Raw genomic sequence first — 21,778 nt, 5'->3', positions numbered from 1 at the left:
AGAAACATATTTGGTTATAGAACTCTTATTCTGAAAACACCTTTAGCTTACAAAACCCTTATCCGAAACACCTTTTACTTATGAAGCTCTAATCCCAAAATTACCCAAAACTATAAAGGATAATTCTGGTATTTTAAAGAATGCAGGGGTGCACAAAGAAATACCCTAAAAATAAACATGAAATTAATAAACAGTAAAACACGCAGTAATTAAAATCTTGATTAAAAAAACATGTAGTAATTAAAATTTTGATTCAAAGAACACGTACAACTGTAAATAGTGTAGAATAGTGTAAATGTAAATGAAATTAAGAATCAAGGTGCAGCAAATAGGGCAATTATAAAAGGGAAAGAGAAAACAAAAAGAAGAGAGAGAAAGAAAAGATAAAAGGTAGCGCCACTACAAAACCTCACGCCTCCTTTCTCCTTTCGATTTTTCACTCTCTTCGCTTCTTCACAATTTCGCCGAAACCCTTGCAGCCTCTGTTCAATCCCTATCGCCATGGGTACGTTCTCTTCATCCAATTTCCGATGTCAATTCCTTTTCCCCTCTCTTTCCTCAATCCCTCCTTTAGATCTGCATGTTCCCGCTTTTTCATAGATCTTTTTCCGTTAACTCTACCGATCGGCGACAATCACCGCGATTTTCTTATGCTTTTCTGCTTTTGTTTCTTTTCAACTTCAATTGATTGAGCTTGCTTGCGATGTTCTATTTTACTTACTGTGTAGTACTTTGTTTCTATCTCAATCTTGTTAACTTCTCTTGCCTGTGAGTTAATTTTTGTTGCAGTAAGCTGAGTTGCATGCAATGTGTTAGTAGCTTGATTTATAATTGTTTTGGTTTTCGTTCACACTGAAGAATAATTTAAAGAAACAAGTGAATTGTTGTTTTTCTTGAATGACACAAAAGCTTTCTGCTTCGAGGTTATAAGGAATTGGGGGTTGGAGGGAATCTTTATGTCTCTTTTGTTTGAATGGTAGATATCGAGGAGGACATCCGTTCTTTACAGCTCGAATCAGCGGGTAATATATGGACTACTGATTTTTTTAATCTTTTAACTGTATTTATATTATTTTATTATTTTATTTTAATCTTTTTTTTTTTTTCAATATTGGTTTTGAATTTGTGATAAGCAGATGACAATAATGGGGTGGTAAATCCAGAGGATGGAAAGCCGGGAGAAGTTGAGAATTCTGATAAGATGGATGAAGGTTTGTTGTAAGAAAGTAGTTGATTCTGTGTTTATATTTTATGGGAAAATAAATCTTATTCATGTTAAACTCTTACATAATTATACTTCAAGATTCTCTGTGGTTGTAAAAAGTATGGTCATTTTTTTTTTCCTGAGATCAACCTGTTTCTACTTCTTACGTTTCTAAATGTTATGCACCACAGCACCTTCCATTCCCCCTTATACTATCGTGTATGAACTCTCATTTCTTTGAAAAAGTTGTTTTGATATAGAATGTTATTATCATAATGATGCTCTTAAAAAGTATTGTAGAATATGGAAGAGGAGTTTGTGTTCCTCTTTTCCTCCCTTTTCGTCTGGTCCCTGTTATACTCCTTTACTTATGGTGAATACTAGTATTTTGGTTATATTAGCTTATTTCTTTGAATGAATGATGTACGATTGGTATCTGCAGTGGTATCTGTGGTGGATGCCCAAAGTTCCACCGTATAAGCTTGTCATTGCAGCCTATGGCACAGCCATAGTGGGCCTCCAATTACATATTGCCTATAGTCGTTGGCAAAAAATATGCCACACCATTTCACCTTGGTGCTGCCATTTAACAACACTGGGTAGCTGTAATACACATAATGTCACAACATAGTTTCATATCAAATAAGCTCTACTTTGTCTTATCTGTGGTTGATATTATTGTGAATTATATGCAATTAATTACTTGCCCTTCCCTGTGATTGTTGTCATCTGGTTATATTCTGACCATTAAAAAATGATGATTGAGCAATTTCACATTTACCAGTAAAGCTCTGTTTTTCATTGATTGTTGTATTGGTTGTTTCACTTGCTTGCTGCCTTTATACGTTAATGATGGAGATGGGAGGGCACCATATAATAATTTCATATTGGTGATTTCAGATCCTAAGCAGGAGGTTCAGGCACAGGCTGCTGAGGCTGAGCCAAAAGGTATAGGAAAATTATTTAGTTTTCAAGTATGCAATTATATATAATTTGCATTTGATTGCTCATTCAGAGTTAGACGGCTCATTGTCAATAAAGATGCAAACATCCATTTTTGTGTGATCACTCCATGACATTGATTTGTAGTGAAAGATAAGGAGATTCCTCCCGTTCAAGAAGAAGAAGAAGAGGAGCCAGAGACGACAAAAAGGCACTTGAATGTGGTGTTCATTGGCCATGTTGGTGAGTTAAATATTTCCACATGATTCTTCAGTAAGAGTAACCATGTTTTCTTTTTGTGGTCTGTTCAGCTTTAAACCTTTGACAACCATCACATGCGTAAGAGTATCAGGCATCATATCTACCTTTTGCATTATAGAATTAAATAGCCATTTAGATGTTGACCATGGACTAGAGGACATTTGTTGCCTCTGTTTGCTGGTTATCAACTTATTTTTTTTTTTGCTTTTCGCGGAAGAAGTAGAATAAAGAACGTCCTCTAGACTTGGATTGCATGCTTTCACTTCTGCTCGGGTTTATATGGTTATTGATCTATAATTCGTTAGTCTCATGTGACCTTTGCAGAGTTGGACTAAATTGGGAGAATAATTTTTTAATGCTTTCTAGGCAGGTAAACTTTTTGTTTATAAGCTGGTTTGAACAGAAAAGAGGCTAATCTGAACACATACTAAATTTTCAAGATGATAAATATAGAGTACATTCATATTACTATAGTCCATGAGGAAAATGTAGGGAAAGTCAGGGCTTATTGACCCACATCACATGAGCCATAAAGATTGGTTGGTAGGGAATATGCATGAGATTTTTTTTTGTAACTGCCTAAAGATTTGTTAGCAGAGTGGAGTGAGGAGTGATGTGAGGAAGGCATGGATTCAGTTAGAGATTTGCATTCAGGATATAATATTGTTATACAAGTAATTTATTGCTGTCTATTATGTTTTAGATGCTGGTAAGTCTACAACTGGAGGCCAAATACTTTTCCTCAGTGGTCAAGTTGACGAACGGACTATCCAAAAATACGAGAAAGAGGCCAAGGACAAAAGTCGAGAAAGTTGGTAAGCTCATTCACTTTGTATTTTTGATTAAAAGTTGAGAAAGTTGGCATTGCTGTCTCCTAATCTATTTATTGCAACTTAGGTCCTAAGGTCTTAAACGCTTGGTTTTCAGACTAATTCACTAAGACATGTTTGAATTGGCTTGCCTTATTGACCTATTCTATATTAATACTTCAGTGTTTGAGTGATAGTTCTTTTTCAGCAAGTACAATAAATTTCAGCTATTTAATTTTTGGGTGATTGTGTAAAAAGAATTGGGTTTGTGCAATGAGAGGATAAATAAAACTGAGGTAGCTTATTTGGATTTGGATGAATTTTCTTAGTGCTTCAAGCTCTCTTGTACTAATTTAGCTGAGATCAAGCTACTTTGTCCTTTATAAAGTAATCAAGCAATTATTACAATTATTAATGGACTGGACCGTTATATGCTGTGATTAGATTATACCAGATGGAAACAAATAAGCATTAAATAGTGAATAAAAATGTAGTCTGTCCTGCAGTTTGCTCTCAGAATAAATTCTATGATGGGTATAGTAATCCAAACAGAACATTCTATTAGGACTTGTGTGGATTTATGTTTCTTTTGTATTTTGACTTTTCCAATTATGTCATGAGACTGTTTGTCTTATGGTAGTCTCACTCTGTCACTAAATAGTAAATAAAAATGTAGTCTGTCCTTTAGTTTGCTTTGCTCAGAACAAATTCTATGATGGGTAAAGTAATCCAAACATAACATTCAATTAGGACTTGTGTGGATTTATGTTTCTTTTGTATTTTGACTTTTCCAATTATGTCATGAGACTGTTTGTCTTATGGTAGTCTCACTCTGTCACTAAATAGTAAATAAAAATGTAGTCTGTCCTTTAGTTTGCTTTGCTCAGAACAAATTCTATGATGGGTAAAGTAATCCAAACATAACATTAAATTAGGACTTATGTGGATTTTTGTTTCTTTTTTGTATTTGACTTTTCCAATTATGTTATGAGTTTTGTCTTATGGTCGTCTCACACTGCCTCATCTATATGAGGTCTGTAATGTGCATACCATTTGGAAATGATGTTTCTTTCTCTCTCCTGATGAAATTTGTTGCATGCTAATTTAAATTTCTTCTAAGCCAGTTGAATGCTTTTACAGTTGGTAATTGTCCATTACTAAATATGTTTTTATGCTTCTCTAATATAGTGGGTGAAATTTTTTTCATCATTTATTTTGCGTGTTCTTCCAGTAGTCCATAACTGTATACTAGCCGTACTAGTAATTCAAGTTTGAAATGTTATTCTGTGTTTTATCTATTTGGTATCTTAAATGAAGCCTGGGTGTTTTGTTAGCTTCTACTTTTTATTTATGTATTATGTATATTTCACTTTGATTGCATACGGTTGAGGGATCTTCCGGCCTAATGAATATACCTGATACTAATCTATATCAAATTAATCATTTAAAATTATATGCTAGGTACATGGCTTATATAATGGACACAAATGAGGAGGAGAGGGTAAAGGTATGAGTAAATTTGCTGATATAAGCTAGATGGTTTATTGTATTTGATGTTTTTTTTTGTCTTCTCTTAATTGTATGGATCTGATTAGCATTTATAATTAGGGTAATGTGGTGACAATTGCAGGGAAAGACGGTTGAAGTTGGAAGAGCACATTTTGAAACTGAGACAACAAGGTTTACTATTTTGGATGCACCTGTGAGTATCTGCATTGTGATTCTCCTCAGATTAGTTTTCTTTGTTGTGTACTTGCATATTCCCAAAGTAATACTCTTCTGTTTTGAACCTAGAGGATTTTCTGACAGATATCCCTCCACTGATTTAATTGTTTCTCTTGAAGATCCCACATTAGTATGAGTTATGTCCAAATTATGTTAAGGTTGAGTTAGATCTAAACCCTCATTTTAAGATGATATTCAAGTCTATCCTATAGTGGTTTGCTATTAGACAACTTATAAATATCTAAACCATGCTCGAGATGTCTAGTCATTGGTGGAGGGTGGTGTTGGAGATCCTACATCTAATAGAGATATGGCCAAATTATAAGTGTGGTGCAACTCATTTTATAAGTTGATTTTGAGTTAGACTTCTCATTTTCTAAGAATTTTCTTTACATATATTTATGACAATTCAAGCATTATATGCCTACTCTGTTGTAACAATTAGTTTTGAACGATAATGCTTTTGCAGGGCCACAAAAGCTATGTTCCTAACATGATTAGTGGTGCCTCTCAAGCTGATATTGGAGTGTTGGTTAGTTGATCTATCTATGTGTGATTTTGTCCTTGATTATAAGCTGTGCTTCACAACCATTTGATGATAGATCTATCTGTGTTTTATCTCCCATCAATCAGGTCATTTCTGCACGGAAGGGAGAGTTTGAAACTGGATATGAGAGAGGTGGACAGACTCGTGAGCATGTCCAGCTTGCTAAAACGCTGGGTGTGTCTAAGTTGCTTGTTGTTGTTAATAAAATGGACGAACCTACAGTGCAGTGGTCAAAAGAAAGGTTCTATTTACTTTTTCACTGTATTCACGCACAACCTTTCTGTGCTTATATGCGATTATAGTAAGAGTCCTTGCTTCTGGTGTACCATTAGGTATGACGAAATTGAGTCAAAGATGGTTCCATTTCTAAAGCAATCTGGATACAATGTAAAGAAAGGTAAAGTGCCTTTATTCTTTTGTTTGAGAAAATGTTGAAAATTCTGTTTTCTTTTGTTTTAATTCATCTGCTTTTTAATTGTTGGATGCTGGTGTGAATGTGAATGTGACATTTATAATAGATGGGTTGTGTAGCTTTTACATGGAGAACATGCTGTGTATAATAAGAAATGTGATGGGGAGGGGACACTTTGTCATATTCACTTCTAGAGAGTTATGTCTTGCTTAATAACTTCTTGAGCTTGGGACAATTTGAAGATTCCTGATAGTTTCTTTGCGCAAAATGTTGACAAGGTTTGAGATTCTAGGTATTAAGTTCTAAAAGGATGATTTTGAACCTAGTACATGGAGTGAACGACACTTCTTTTTATTGAAAGAATTGAGATTCAAGGGCTTTTAGGTTGTACACTCTCTGTTCCGCACTTTATCTCCATGGTGTAGGATTTGAAAAGCCTGTGAAAATGGACTTTGAAAGCCCTGTGTTTTGGAAGACATTGCTTGCTATGCTTAGTGAAAATTTCATATTTTGTGTAGATCTCAACTAGTTTAATGAATTGTGTAAATAAAGTTATTTCACTGATTGTTTATTCAACAGATGTCTTGTTTTTGCCAATATCTGGCCTAGTGGGTGCAAACATGAAAACAAGGGTGGACAAAAGTGTCTGCCCATGGTGGAATGGGCCTTGCTTGTTCGAGGCCCTTGATGCTATTGAAGTTCCACTACGGGATCCCAAAGGTCCTTTCCGGTATTAAATTTCTGACCATCTTGCTCTTTAAGTCCTTCATAATATATTTTTTCTTTTATTTTTGAAGTTTACCCCCTTTGCTAAGGAGGTTCTGACTTGCATAGGATGCCCATTATTGACAAATTCAAAGACATGGGAACTGTTGTTATGGGCAAAGTTGAATCCGGTTCTGTTCGCGAGGGAGATTCCATGCTGGTCATGCCGAATAAGGTAGTTTTATTTGTTTTCTTTTTGGGTTGTTGTGAGCTTTCTTTCTTTTGCCTTATTCTTTCTTGAGCATGAAATGGGTAATAACTGCAGGATCACGTAAAAGTTGTTGCCATATTCATTGATGAGGATCGTGTTAAACGTGCTGGACCTGGTGAAAATTTACGGATTAGATTATCTGGTGTTGAAGATGAAGACATTTTAGCTGGGTTTGTCCTGTCTAGTGTTGGTAAGGTTTATTGTTCCCTCCTCTTGAAACTTTTGGGAAATGTGGTTTGGCAATACAATTTGGAATATATTTTTTAATTATAGCAGTCAATCCTGTTAGTCTCAAAAACATGATAGGAGATAGCAGGATAACTGCTATTCCAATATATATATTTTATTATATGTGTGCTTGTGCACTTGCCTAAAAAAAGATTACTCAAAGTTTCATGTACTAATTGTTAATAGCAAAGTAATTCGTAGTATGTAAACAAAACATCAAGTATATAGCAATAAAAATCAAGGAAATAAGTGCTTAAAGCCTCTTAAAGTCAAAAAAATATTTTCAAGATTCTTTTTGTAAAGTATTTAATATTTATTAGAATCTTTCAATTATATATTTAAAGAAATGTTACATAATATTTTTTGCAAACTCTCAAGTTAATTTTTTAATGTTACAAGTATATTGGTCTTTCAAGATAATAAACTAGTTTTTTCCAAACTTTCACTATTTTAGTCTCTTAATTTTTTTATCAGCAAAATAGTTTCCCAATCTAATTTATATTAAATGAGTTTGATAAAAACCTATAACATCATCTATTTTAGTTATAGTGTCATCTTTTGAAAAATTAATATGATAATTATTAGACCATCAATTTGTTATAAAAACTTTGATAGTAATTTTTTTCTATAAAATATTATAGTAATGCATATAATTCAGAAATATGCATATATATTAATATATTATTTGATTTTTTTCTCATAAATACTTTCAAGGGTATGGTTATTAATATATATACTTTTAATTAAATCACACCAACATCATGTGTCTGAGAGATAATAATGACAAAATAAGCAGAGTCTGGAAGGGGAAATAGAAATGGCTCCACGACCAAGATTGCTACCGCTCTGACTGCATTAGCACATAAGACACTACATATTTTGCTCTTGCACAATCGTGCTGCTACAGAGCATGATTAACTACTATGTTCTTAATTATTTATTTTTATAGATATTTTCTTAAAGGGGCTAGAAAGCATAATTAACCCACAATTGCAGGCAATGTTTTTTCATTTTTTATATCTGATTCTGATATGACGAGTTTAGCATGTTAACCCACAATTTCAGGCAATGTTTAAAAACTAGTTTGTCTCATATTTCATTTTTTATATCTGATTCTCATATGACGAGTTTAGCCATGTTAAATGTATTATGCCATGAGATTTGCCATACCAATGTCCTATTTATTGTGGCTTTTATAAGGCATAAACTAATTGTATTGTTTTAAGCTGGACATGACACCTATGCATAATTATAGACTAAAAAATGGTGTCAGATATGACCTTATTTAATTAATTTAGATTCTTTACATTTATTATATTGTTGTGTTTTCATGTGGTTACACATTTACTGGTTGGTGTTTTTATGTGGTCTGTTTTTTCCCTTTTGCAGCTAAACCAATACCAGCAGTTACTGAGTTTGTTGCTCAGTTGGTGATCCTTGAATTGCTAGACAATGTATGCATCCTTTTTTTTTTCTTCTCATCCTCGGCATTTGGATGTTAACTTTAGTTTCATTGTATTGACCAATGACACGTCTTTATATAAAATCTTTAGGCTATTTTTACTGCTGGGTACAAGGCTGTTCTGCATATCCACTCTGTGGTTGAGGAATGTGAGATTGTTGAACTTATACAGCAAATTGATACAAAGACAAAGAAGCCTTTGAAGAAGAAAATTCTCTTTGTGAAGAATGGTGCTGTTGTAGTGTGCCGTGTTCAGGTGCATTTTTTTGCATTACGAATTTAGAAGCTAATTTCTTTTGTATTATTTCTTTACTTTACTAAAAAATTGCAATGGTGGGAGCTGTCTCATCATTGGACCTGGAGGTTTGGAATCAGCCTCTTAAAGGTGAGGCTGCCTGCTACAGACCTACTTGGTGGTTTACCATTTCTGAGCCCTGTGCATGGCAGGAATCTTATGGTGCTGGACTGTGCTTATTGTGTTGCTGTATATGTGCTTCATATGGATATGAAATGTTTTTAACTGATTCTCAAAGTCTTAAATAGAGAGGATAAGTTCATTACTGATGGTGGTTTGAGTTCCCCCTGAAACATCAAGATTAGTTTCATTTTGTCATTGGAAATGTATTTACAGGTTAATAACTCTATTTGCATTGAGAAGTTCTCTGATTTCCCACAACTTGGGAGGTTCACTCTTCGCACGGAAGGTAACAGTTAGAAAATTTGTCTTGTGATTTTGTTTCTGATATAATTTTTTGTTTAATCCTTATGATGTACTCTATCTTACAGGAAAAACTGTTGCCGTGGGAAAAGTCACTGGTCTGTGAGTTTGTAACAATTTTGACTGAGGCAAGTAGTGTTTATATGCATTTTGCTTCTTCCTAAGCTGCTCTTGCTTTCTGCTGCCAACTATGTAATACTGTTAAAACTTTCATATTCTGCTGCTTCTTTTGCTTGTGTGACTTGTGATTATCCTTGATATGTTTTTTTATCCAGTTATCTATTCCATAGTAATCTTTGTAGTCTTTTTTCTTGTGTATAAATAAAATTGAAGTGGAATTTGATTTTGGAAACCGACTAGTAAAGAGTTGAACTGAAGTATAATTTTTTACCATTATGTTTTAATCATTCTATCTATATATTGCTTAGTAATTATTTTTATAAGATAACTAGTCAATTTGTTATGGCCACTGAATCGAGTGTTTGCTAACAGACACTTTCCATTTTGTTATTGCCTTTTTCACTTTTTCTGTATTGTAACAGTTGTTTTTTTTGGACAGGACGGGAATTCCGGCACAAATGAATGGAGTGGCAGCTTTGAGGCATGGTTGACAGCATCAAGTTTACCATATATTCAGTTTGGTATTTATTTTGCTTTTACTTGGTAGTATTCATTGAAGAGTTATTTGTTGCTGCTGTGCCCATGTACTTGTATACGGCCTAACAAGGCCTGTCTGCTCCAGTATTTTGCGGTTGGCTGGCTACTGCCAACCGCCACTCTTGAGATATAATTTGAAATGGATGGTTTTAAACAAATCTGCCTTATTAGCTGTGGAATCTGATGATAATTTATCCCAACAGCAGTTAAACAAACTTTGTAGTCGCAGTTGCGTAACATTTAATTTTGATAGTGATATATGATTTCTTTTAGTGAGTCATATTTTGATGGAATTTTGTTTTTATGACTTGATAATGAATTTATATATGAAGACACTTCAATGCCATGCATGTGATGGAGAATGTAATCTTGTTCCTAATTAATCGTTGTAGGATGAAGCTATTGAAATACAGAGGTTGTTGGATCTTTTATTAATTGGCGTTGGAGCTTGCTATGGTAGTCACCACGAACTTAAATTGGGAGAAGTTTCATATAAGAGAGCTAGGGAAATAGAGTGGCCTATAATATTTGATTTATAGGAATAGCTGGCTTCAGAAGTTGGAGACACTGCACAAAATGCAAAGTCTAACAAGCTTAAGAGAAGAGAGAAACAAGACAATTTTATAGTGGTTCATCCTAAGTTTTGAGTAACGGTTAGTTCTTTCTTAAGCAAATTGTTTATAAGATTCCACTAATCACAAATAAGTACAAATGACTATACTAACCCACTTCAAGTTATTTGAGTACACATACCGTTACTAGTCTTTTTAAACTTCGACTCTTTCATATATCCTTAAAAAATATGAACACTTGAATTTTTGAAGACTTGAAGACTACACTAATTACGCAGGTAGCTTTTTTGTCATTAGATGTTCCAGAAGCAAATTTTTGTTTTGAAATCTTGTGTGTCTTGGATTGAAATATATACTAATAAAAATAAGTCAATTAGCATTGAGTAAAATTAAAGAGATTAAGATCAGAATTATTAATTCTTAAAAGTTCTATTTCATAAACTATACTAGTAAGATCGTTCCATAAACTTTTCATCTATGTACAAATTTAAAACGTTTAAATTAGGAATCCTTATGTTAACAAAAAAAAAAACCCTTCCTATTTACGTTTTGGAAAACCTTATACTTGTATGATTTTAGAATGTTGATGCATAGCAAAGTCTTAAATGAGATTATTTTAATTGAAATAGAATCATAAATACAAAATAACTTGAGATTTTAAGAAACTCTGTTCATTTATGAGACTAGACTGTCTAATACGAAGACTAGATCTTCTAGATTGTCTAATTGTTATGCTTTAACATCTTCATATAAAGAAACATTTTATATCCTTAATACATCTTATAGTATTTATCGTGTTTATCTTATAGTGATTGTTATTATTAAAATCTTATAAACTTTCTTATCAAGATACTATCTAGTGAGGTATTATAATATTTAAAACTAAATTATCTAATGTCAAAATTATCTAGTGTCTTGACATGATTTAGAAAGAGATAATTTAGAAATCTATTTTTCAATTAATAACAATATAACATTGGTTTTTACATGTGAAGATTTCTGTAAAGAACATGAATAATAATTATTTTATTTCTTCACTTTATCTAGAATAGGATACAACACAATTGTTTTCTTTGTCGTATGTGAAAACAAGAAATGAATTAGGTGATATGGTGGTTTCAGGACTTGGAAGGTATATCAAAACTTGTGTAGGCTTAAAAATCTAATACTAGTTGCTATTATTTGGCGCAATATTGCTAAAGACCAATAAAAGTTAATATCAATTTAATTGATAGATTTTATTTCTCTCTTTTTTTCATCATTGTTTTCTTAATTAAAGTTAACTATGAATCTGCATTGTCAATAAATTTACAACAAATGTATTTTTGAAGTCTATCACAACAAAATTGTCAGACTAAAAATTATGTTTTTTATTATATTTATGTTCGGTTCATGTGTATATAAAAATTCTACGACAACAAGGTGACATTTTATTCTTTTAACCACTTTATGGGGATGCAAAACAAAATACCCAAGTTAAAATATGATTGAAGTTTCATTTTTTCCTACTCAACAAGTTTGTATGTAAAAAGGGAATGAACTAAAGAGGACTTTTTCTTTCTGCACGTTCTTCTCTTATTTCTATAATTTTTTCATTTAAAAAAATGTCTTTATAATATTTTGGATTATGTAATTTGAAAGTTATTTTTTAAATTCATAATTAGTTTTCAAATTATATAATCTAGAAGTCTTTTTTTTATGCATGATTAATTTCTGGACTACATAATCCTAAAAATACTCTTAAATCTAGATTTTTAGATTATATAATACGAAATAGAGAAATAACATAAAGAAGGATAAAAAAATATTTTCATATTTTGTATGAAATGCAAGAATACATAAAAAAAAAAATACCGTCACTAAAGATTATTACATTTTATACCCGAATAAAATTTGAAATTCCAAATCTATCTTTATGAAGATAAATTATGAGTGTGTTTCTCTTTTTTTAGTTTAAGTTATGGACTTTGCAACCTTGTGACTTTCTGAATTGTACCTTCCATAACATTAAAAATAATATTTTGCATTTTAAATTGTGTATTTTATAATATATTTTGTATTTTAGAATATATAATCCAAAATAAAAAATTTATATTATAAAATATATAATTTAAAATATATTTTTAATTTTTTATTATAAAGTATACATCTCATAATACAAAATTTATATTCCATGCAACTTTCACAAATTCAAAATAAAAAAATTAATTAATTATTAAACAAATTAATCCATCATTTTGATTTCACATTCATTCACTTAAGATAGTTAATACAAAACATTGATTTAATTATGTAGATAATTAATATAAATATTATTTAATTATTTAGTTGAAAAATAATTTATTCGACAAAAAATAATTTAAAATATATATTTGTTTTCATTAAGTTAAAACTGTAAGCACAAGTTTAAATAACGATAAATATTATTTTACTTGATAAAATATGCTCCCTTCAACTGCCCATACAAATTTGGATTTATTTTAACAAGAAAAAATAATATTTTGAATAAAAATAATTAAATATTATTATTTGAGCTTAAAAATTCTATATTTACGTAATTATATACAAATATTAAATTTAGGATAATTCTTATTTTTTATATTGTTATACTTTTTTATGGAAACTAAAAAATGTTATTATATTATACTTATTAGAAAGAAAATAGGGTGTTATAGCAAGTGAAATTGCTTGATTAGATAAACTATTTAATAGAGATTTGAGAACCACATAAGAAAAAGAACAGTAGAATAAAGACAGTGAAATACTCATGGCCACCAAAATATGCTCAAAACTGGAATAATATAATAAACAAAAATGGTTGAGAAGTGTGAGACATGTTATTATAGCATCACTTGCAATTGTAAATGGCAACGAACTCAATGCACATGTTGTATGTTTCTTCCTTCAGTTTGTGTTTCCCGAATTCATCTTCCTTTCAACTTTCAAAGCTCTCACCACAATTTAAACCTCTGAATTCCACTCCTCTCAGTGGAAGAAAACACTGCAAAGTTGTTAGATTTCCCAGAGAAAGAACAAGAACCAGAGCAACCCTTGATGATGTTGAAACAGACCAACTTTCCTCAACACCCCTTGTTGAGAATGAGAAAGCCAAAAAGGTATAATCTTATCCTTTGGGGTGCCCATCAATGTTTCAAGCTTTGTTTGTTTGTTTGGTTTCTTAGATAATGTTGGAAAGTCTTTGGATTCACTTTGAATTCTCCAAGGTTCAGGTTGGAATTCAACTCGCATATTTTGTTTTGTGTTAAAAAAACTGATTTTGGGGCTAGAAATGATGTTTTAGTTAAAACAACTTTAGTAGCTTTTCCGGGGATATAAGAATTTGAGTTTTGCCAAAGTTGTAAGAATAAAACCAATTTTGAAACGTTCATCCAAATACATACATACTAGGCTAAATTCTTAATCTTTAGGGCACCTTTTAGTCTTTCATTATGAAAATTTGATCCATTTTGTTGGGTGGTTTAGATTATTCTTTTTTCATTTTGAATTACTATTTGGATTCTGTGTTGGTTTTAATTTAATTTCAGTATTTGCTTAGGATGTAGATGAAAGTGTGAAAGTGTTAAAAGATGCAGCTAAGACAAGAAAGGTTGCAGCAGAGGATGTTCTTTCTGCACTGTCTATCATTGAGAAAGCAAAACTTGATCCTTCTGGCTTTTTTGAAACCCTTGGTGGCAATAAATCTCCTGGGAGGACCTGGATGCTGGTTTTTACTGCTGAGGTTAACATAATTTTTTGGTAGCTCTTCATTTGGCTATAAATTTAGTTACTATTTAATGATTTTCTTGTAGTTAATTGTGTTTTTTATAATGCATGTCTACACTAAACAATGCTTTTTTGCTGAACTTTAGAAAAAATTAAGTGGTGGTCGGTATTTTCCTCTCACAGCAGTTCAGAGGTTTGATGCCACTGTAAGTCTCTTTCCCATGAACCAATCTTTATTTCGTTCTTGTTGCATACATGTCCAGTGTTTGTAGCAAAATATCAAGTTTACTTTTATCTGTCTGTTGATAAATTTTCAAATTTTCATGTTATTAAGAGTGCAGGTAATACATTTTCTAATACACTCTTTCTAACACACTCTATTATTAGTTACATTTTTTTCAAAAGTTACAAAATTATGAGTGTGATTCTATAAAGAAGGTGTGGGATCTATACAAATTTGTTACTTTCAATAAATTTCGACCTAATGAATGTTAGAAGATGTGTTGCTAGCTTTACATTTCTTGTGAGTTATTGAGTTTTCAACTGATGTTGTTTCTAGATGGAAAAGCATGGGAAATCTTGACACAAGAAAAGTTTGATGGGTGTTAAGAAAATGTGCTAAAGAAAAAATGTTGTTTTAATCTTTAGCCATTATGGTATTGTTCTGTCGTCCATTACCTTATTCTCTGACCAACATTCAGTCTTCATTGCTGACTTTTGAAACTATTAGTCTGTACCTGATGTCAAGTATTTTTGTATTATCTTTCTCAGTTTTTGAATCCGTATATGATGTCAATCATATCACCATTTGCTTTCCTATCTCTGAAAACACACACGAGTCACCTGGGGAGGAGAAGACATTTTGGAATTGAATTTTTTGCAGAGGAGCCAATTTCCCATCCTTTCTCTCAGTGTTGGATCTAATTCAATTTATACTTTGAAAACTTAATTTATTTAATACCTCTATTTTGGTCAAACAATTTCAGTAGCTATGTTAGCTGAAATAACTTGTCTGTCTTCTTGGAGAAGAGCTGAAATATCTTGTCAAGCAGTCTTAGGTGAAAAACTGAAAATCAAATGTTGCTATGAGGACCTTGTGCATGTGCACTTTATTCAGGAAGATGATTATTGTACATGTATGAGTTAATAAGGCCTCTCTAAAATTGATTTTTGATTGCCTCCTTAGACCTTTTTATTACTTAATGGACTTTAAGCCTAACTCAACCCTATAAAACCGCTCATGGGATGAGGTTTGCATCCACTTATATACTATGAAAGGTCCTCATCTCTAGTCAATGTGGGATCTCCAACACTTTTCATACAGGGAAAAGTTGTATTCCTGTTGTCAGTTTCATTGTTTGTAAATTTTCAATGTCTTTGAATAAAAACTTGGTGCTTCTGTCTAATTTGGTATATTAATTTGGACTTTTGTGTCTTGTCTTAGAATGTGTTCCCTTGGAGGATTGATGTAATTGTATATTGATGTGTTATTGTATCTTGTTATGGTATGTTAATGTGGCTGATGTGTTGTAATGTCTGTGGGATTCCTAGCTTGTATAAGGATTGAGACACTCCTGAAGTGCCTCATTTTATTTTATTTATTCTTTGCTGATAAAAAAAAATGCTTATAAATTATTAGGCAAAGAGGATCGAGAATGGAGTATATCTTGGACCCATTGGACAGTTAACATTTGAAGGCAGACTTTCATGGAAAAAGAGAATACTGGCTTTTGTTTTTGAGAACATAAGAGTAAAACTTGGACCCTTTCAACCTCTAGAGATCAGTCTAGGAAAAAAGGAAGACAGGGAACCAGATACCAAGGATCCTTTCTTCATCTGGTTTTATGTTGATGAGGAAATTGCAGTTGCTCGAGGCAGGAGTGGGGGAACTGCATTCTGGTGTCGGTGTAGTCGTGTCAATAACTGATTCTTTCTAACTTTCTTTCTTTTTAACTTCTGACTTTGGATGGAAAGATTCATGTATATATGTAAGCATTTAACTTCAGTTGGAGGTAAACATAACTGTACTGTACTTGTATTTTGTTTAGTTATATTGAAGTTTTTGTTTCATGATACTACTGATGTTGGGGCATTTGTGAAGAAAGCATTATTCAACAACTAAAACAAGAAAAAAGGAATTTGAGAAGTAAGAGAATAGGAGGAAAAGGAAGATTCACCAATCACCAGGTCTGGTTACAGAATTGAATAGGTTCATCTGAATTGTATGCTACAGAATGTGTTTTATTCAAAGAATTCTGCTGTATTTTGTCATCTTTCTTTCAAAGAGGAGTATAAAAGCTCTTCTACTCTCTTTCTATGTAGCTCAGACACTGACACACAGATACTGATATGACACTGACACACGTATGACACAACACTTGTACAACATGTATTGATGAAGTGTTCAATTTAAAAAATATTTTTTGGATCTCTGACAATTCTAGCATGGATCCAACACAATTTTAAAAAAAGACAAATATATTAATTTTATAAAAATTTAAACTTATTGTATAAGTTTTTATTATGATTATAAAAATACGGAACAAATCCTTTTGAACCAGCCATGGAAAATATCTTTCTTCCAAAAAAAAACTCAGACATACTTATGCACATAATATATAAATCCGTGTCCTTATGTCCTAAATTTTGGAGATTATAAGTTTCAAAGTATTTGTATCAGTGTCTGTGTTACATAGCTCCTTAGCAAAACCTTGAGAATCATGTTGTAGTAGTGGAGGGTGTTGTTGTTCTTGAATTGTGGTTGAACGACCATCCTGGATATGAGGAGTGCAAGACCAACAAGGACTATTAGTGCAACCAAAATCTTCCACAAGATTCCGAAGTGGCAGCATCTTCAAGTTTATAAGTGATTGTTCTGCACCAGATTTTGATGAAGTTTTCTTAAATCAATATTCTGAAAGGTTTTAAAGATCTTTGTTACTCATTTTGAAAGGTTTTAATTTTATGTTTTAGGATAAATTTTAAATTTTATTTCAAGAATTCTCGTTTTAAAATATATTCTTCATAATACTAGTAAAATTTACAATACTGCAGTTTGTTATATATTTTATATTATATTTTCTAAAAATATAAAAAATTTAAAAGATTGTTTTCGTCTATAAAAGAATCAGGCTCGAACACACACTCGTAGAACATGAATTTCTGACGGTTCTAGCACGATTATAACATAATTTTAAAAAGGAGAAATATATTAATTTTCTAAAAACTCAAACTTATTGTATAAATTTTTATTATGAATATAAAAATATAAAAATAAGGAACAAATCCTTTTGAACCAATAATGAGAAACATCTTTCTGCTACAAAAGAAACTGAAACATATTTGTGAACATAAATCTTTATTGTCAATTTATATAATTCATAATTATATAATATATAGATTTGTGTCTCCATATCTTACATTTTAGAAATTATACTTATCTTCGTGTCCGTATCGTATCAGTGCCCGTGTCTATGTTACATAAGAAAGAACTTATAGAGATACATGAAGAATTGGCACAGTGTTTTGATGATGATAACATTTCTCCTCCAACCAAATCAACAAATATGCACAGACAGGCTGAAAAGTAAACAAAAAGAAAAGAAAATAGAGACAGGCTTAATGGGACTCAGTAGAGTTAAGCTACCCTTTTAATGTTCAAATGCATATGTGCTATATATGAATGACAAGTTTTATTGGCTTTTACAAAAACAGAACATCTTGAGACGACATTTACAGAACCTTGTATTCATAAATCTGCACAAATTGTGTAGGTAGCTGCAGTGAGTGGCTTAGGTGTGTGGAGAATGAGCTTTCACTTGCACATCAAGTTGAATTTTTGTAAGAGACATCAATGCAAGAGATGATCCTTGGCATAACAAACAACAATAGAATGTAGGTGCTGTTTACTTAAGATTGATATCTGGATTTCTCATAGTTTTGAGCCACATGTCAGCAACTATACGTGAGGAAATGCTCCACAAGAGCTCTTGGTCCTTTGATGATGCTTGCTTCCCTTTCTTCCCTGCCTTTCCCAACCCATATGCAACCAACCATTGCATTGCAGTAAGTCTTTGCTTCCCACTGTCCCATGCATTCTTCTTTATGGTACTCACCAACTTGAAACCCCCCACATGCATGCTTATCACCTTGAACCTTTTCTCCTCCTCATTCCCATTTGTGTCAGTACTAGTTGCATGGATCAGCACAATCACAGGTCCCCCAACTGCTTCATAGCGTCTAATTGGATCCCTCAATTGGACAACCAATAAGAGAGTCACTTTTTCTGGTTCACCACCAGAACCTGCAGGACTTTTGTTGTGACTTTGGTCGATGATCCATTCTTCAAGTGGAGTAACTGAAGCCAAGAGATCCTTTCCATCATCTTTTTTTGCAGAAATATCAAATGGGGCTTCTTCATCAGCCATTTCAGCTTGAATTTTCAAAGCTTCAATTGTCATGGACTCAATCTTCTGCGTTGCAAACGCCAGAAGCTTCTCTGCAGTGAGTGGCTCCTCTTCTACATTCCAAAGTCCTGTGGCTATTCTCTCTTTCCTTCCTGAACTCAAGGCACTTCCCATGCTTCTCAAGGAAGAAACTATTCTAGCAGCACTTGAGCTGGCTCCTTCCTTGTTTCTTCCTTGTATGATGGCATTAGCAATGCCTTCAAAAGCAACCTGTTCTGCAGTTTTGCCTATCATTTCATCTATTGGCATTAAGGCCAAAACCTTGGAGCTGAGTTCTTCAAAGCCAATCCCAGCCAATTTCTGAAACAACTCAAATCCTGTCAAGGATTGATGTGATGCTAGCACAAAAGGCCTTGACATCTGCATGGCTAGCTTTGGAGTATCTTTTCTAGCCACAGCAATGTCCAGAGGGTTCATGGAAGTCAAGTAGCCTCCATCCTTTGTTCTCACTACACAACCCAACCCCTTTCCAAGGTCAGGAAGATACACTTTGGATTCTCCGTCTCCATCTTCAGCATCATGGTGTCCTTCAAGATGAAGAGGAGGAATTTCAGGTTGATCGAACAAGTAATCACTGTTGTCTTGATTCTCAAGCATATGAAGAAACTCCCTGGTCACAGTTTCTTCATCTGCATCTAGCCTCTGTGGTTCTGTCTCTTCTTCTATTTTCATAAACTTATCATCTTCTGCCATCATAGACTCAAGAGCTTTTATCTGCTGAGCAATTGAATCAAGCTCACTCAATCTACTCAGGTGTACATGATCAAGTACTACTTCCTTGACAACTTCACTGGAAGCTGATTCCTCTTGCACAGGTTCCTCAGATTCCTCTTCTTCATTTCCTCCCTTGTCTTGAACCTCTACTCCTTTATCCACAACCTCGAAATCCGGAAGTTCAAAATCCTCCACCTGTTCCTTACCACCTTCATCAACTTTCTGGGTAGAGGCAGAGGAATCCTGAACCGGGTTTGGATCATCAAGGTTCAAATCATCCATTCCTTGAATATCCTCTCCTATTCTGGATTGTGAAGGAGTCCATGCATCATTTCTATTTGTCATTCTAGGACTAGACATGCTGAATGATGTCTTGGATTGTTTACGAGCAAAAGTAGAGAAACTACCAAGCTTGCCAGAGCTGGGCTTTGAATTGTCCACTTGGTTATTGTATATATCAATTCCTCCATCTTTCTCCATGATCTGAAAACCCAGTTTGAGAACAAGTTCTCCTCCTTTTGCTTTCCCAGAAAGGCCAAAGCTTGTGTCCCATTGCTTCACCCTGGTGCCTTGATGGTTCTTCTCAATGGACTCTCTTATCAACTCACTCAAGTCCACTGAGCTTCTTCCAAAATCTAGCTCCTTAGCATCAACAGCAAAAAGGTATATCGAAAAGGGTCGTGGCTCAAATTTGATCTGCTTTGCAGTGCCTTGATTGGAGGTGTGATAAACATGGCACCTGATGAAAAGGGTCTCTTCAAAATCTGCAGCTCCTTGTGCAACCCTTGATGGCATTGTCTTAACAGCACCATCCTTTGTTTCCTTTTTCCTAACACAAACCGATAGTCGAAGCCCATTCATGGAAGAAGGAAGGCCTTGAGCAGTGACAACTTCAACAGAAAACAAACAGCTTAGTTTCTGCATTCCAATGTGAGATAAAGCCCTCATAGGCTTCCACTTCCAAATCCCTTTCTTATCACTGTCAGAAGAAGTTGTTGATAAGTCATCAATCTTTTTGGTTTCTGCCTTGGCAGCAGCAGCATCCTCAGGCTTTGGTCTTGATCCCCATGGGGACATGGACATGCGCCGCACCCGAGCTTTGTTGCTGCTTCCATCATCCTCTTTGGCATCTTCAACAGGTGGAGCTGAATTTCTTGGCAGTACAAGGGAGGCTGTTCTTCTGGTTGAGGTGGTGTGTTGTTTGTAAAGGGATTCACTAAAAGCCTCTAGTTCTTCAAGAAGTTGTGCATTGGGGTTGCTCTTTGCAGCAGCCATTACTAGTGAGTGAAGAAAGAGTTGTTCAAATGAATGGTGATGATGATGTTTAATAAGATAAGATGCCTACATGCAGGATGATGATGATGATGATGATGGATACTTCTTTCTGATCCAAGAAAATAGGATGAATTGTTTGTGGAGGATAGAGGGTGAAAGGTGGCGTTGCATTGTGGCTTGAAGAGTAAGACAATCTTAACAAAAGGCCATCTAATAGACAAAATGGTCCCAAAGAATTTAATGTTGCTTTTTCCTCATTGTTTGCAAGTGCCAAGTGGTAAGTGACATGCTTATTGCTTAGAAAGTGAAACTTACCCGGCAATTTCGCAAGGCAGTTGAGGAAATATGCTCAATTAAAAACAAAAAACATTGCAGCATGCAGATAAGGATCATTTTCTGCTATCTTTTCATTTCTTTCAGGAAGAAGAACTCAATGCTTATTGTTTCTTCTGAGATTGCCATTACTTTTGTTTTTTACCTTGGTTCTTTTTCTTAGCTATCTTCACAAGCCTAACTAGAATCAATTTTCACATGTCTCTTTCAACTGTCATATGGATTGGATGCTTCTATATTTTTATTTTTGAATGAATTATCTGAAAACAAACTGAAGAGTGTAAGAAAAAAGTGGTGTAGATTCTATGGAATTAGGTGTTTTTGTTGGCCTTTATCCTCACTTTCAAACACTTCCATGTGAGAAACAATAGATATTAGATTGTTTGTGTCTGAGATTCTGATGTCAAGCTTCATGGTTCTTTTGGTCTCAGGCACATAACACATAGAATTTAAGCACTAAAGACATTCCTATATACCTCTTAATACTTTATGAAGATAAACACTTCTATCTTCTCATTAAACAGCAAATACTCATCTGAACTCAGAAAATTAAAATTCTTTCTTTCTTTCTTTTATCTTCCTAAGTAGCCATAATCAGTTCACTAATATGCAGATTTTCTTGATGTTTCTTTATCTTTTGCTTCTAGGTTCGTCTATTTAATGATTCATTTCTCATTATTCTGTGGAAAATCATCACTAACTCAAGAGCATCTTTTCTAAAAATAGATTAATAATAATACAAAAGGTAAGCATA

At 33.3% G+C, this 21,778-nt stretch overlaps 3 protein-coding genes across 3 annotated transcripts; 2 read left to right on the top strand and 1 right to left on the bottom strand.

Moving 5' to 3' along the window:
* Nucleotides 1–330: 330 nt before the first annotated feature.
* Nucleotides 331–10,221, top strand: LOC137813011 (uncharacterized). Its single transcript, XM_068615287.1, has 19 exons — nucleotides 331–505; nucleotides 981–1,022; nucleotides 1,137–1,211; nucleotides 2,105–2,152; nucleotides 2,294–2,389; nucleotides 3,111–3,222; nucleotides 4,678–4,723; nucleotides 4,847–4,918; nucleotides 5,411–5,473; nucleotides 5,575–5,729; nucleotides 5,821–5,885; nucleotides 6,480–6,630; nucleotides 6,735–6,840; nucleotides 6,931–7,066; nucleotides 8,494–8,558; nucleotides 8,658–8,822; nucleotides 9,198–9,270; nucleotides 9,353–9,412; nucleotides 9,844–10,221. The coding sequence occupies exons 1-18, from the start codon at nucleotides 502–504 to the stop codon at nucleotides 9,388–9,390; spliced, it is 1,512 nt and encodes a 503-aa protein (XP_068471388.1). The 5' UTR covers nucleotides 331–501; the 3' UTR covers nucleotides 9,391–9,412; nucleotides 9,844–10,221.
* A 3,113-nt stretch (nucleotides 10,222–13,334) lies between these two features.
* Nucleotides 13,335–16,311, top strand: LOC137813010 (uncharacterized). The gene is made up of 4 exons (XM_068615286.1): nucleotides 13,335–13,629; nucleotides 14,070–14,252; nucleotides 14,383–14,442; nucleotides 15,876–16,311. Exons 1-4 carry the CDS (start codon nucleotides 13,378–13,380, stop codon nucleotides 16,161–16,163), a joined length of 783 nt encoding a protein of 260 aa, XP_068471387.1. The 5' UTR covers nucleotides 13,335–13,377; the 3' UTR covers nucleotides 16,164–16,311.
* Nucleotides 16,312–17,759: 1,448 nt separating this feature from the next.
* Nucleotides 17,760–20,898, bottom strand: LOC137813009 (protein PLASTID MOVEMENT IMPAIRED 1-like). The gene has a single exon (XM_068615285.1). It carries the CDS (start codon nucleotides 20,689–20,691, stop codon nucleotides 18,142–18,144), a length of 2,550 nt encoding a protein of 849 aa, XP_068471386.1. The 5' UTR covers nucleotides 20,692–20,898; the 3' UTR covers nucleotides 17,760–18,141.
* Nucleotides 20,899–21,778: the final 880 nt, after the last annotated feature.

This window comes from Phaseolus vulgaris, chromosome 2 (genome assembly GCF_000499845.2).
Source record: "Phaseolus vulgaris cultivar G19833 chromosome 2, P. vulgaris v2.0, whole genome shotgun sequence".
NCBI lineage: Eukaryota > Viridiplantae > Streptophyta > Magnoliopsida > Fabales > Fabaceae > Phaseolus > Phaseolus vulgaris.
Note: the sequence above shows the minus strand (reverse complement) of the source record. Positions and strands in the feature narration are given on the sequence as shown.

What these genes read in the sequence shown, in the direction of transcription:
- LOC137813011 (XM_068615287.1), top strand. An exon ending in TTTACAGCTCGAATCAGCGG is followed by an intron (nt 1,023 to 1,136) that starts GTAATATATGGA and finishes TGTGATAAGCAG; the next exon opens with ATGACAATAATGGGGTGGTA. An exon ending in AAGCTGATATTGGAGTGTTG is followed by an intron (nt 5,474 to 5,574) that starts GTTAGTTGATCT and finishes CCCATCAATCAG; the next exon opens with GTCATTTCTGCACGGAAGGG.
- LOC137813010 (XM_068615286.1), top strand. Translation starts at nt 13,378, where the DNA reads ATGGCAACGAACTCAATGCACATGTTGTATGTTTCTTCCTTCAGTTTG. An exon ending in AGAATGAGAAAGCCAAAAAG is followed by an intron (nt 13,630 to 14,069) that starts GTATAATCTTAT and finishes GTATTTGCTTAG; the next exon opens with GATGTAGATGAAAGTGTGAA. An exon ending in TGCTGGTTTTTACTGCTGAG is followed by an intron (nt 14,253 to 14,382) that starts GTTAACATAATT and finishes GCTGAACTTTAG; the next exon opens with AAAAAATTAAGTGGTGGTCG.
- LOC137813009 (XM_068615285.1), bottom strand. Translation starts at nt 20,691, where the DNA reads ATGGCTGCTGCAAAGAGCAACCCCAATGCACAACTTCTTGAAGAACTA.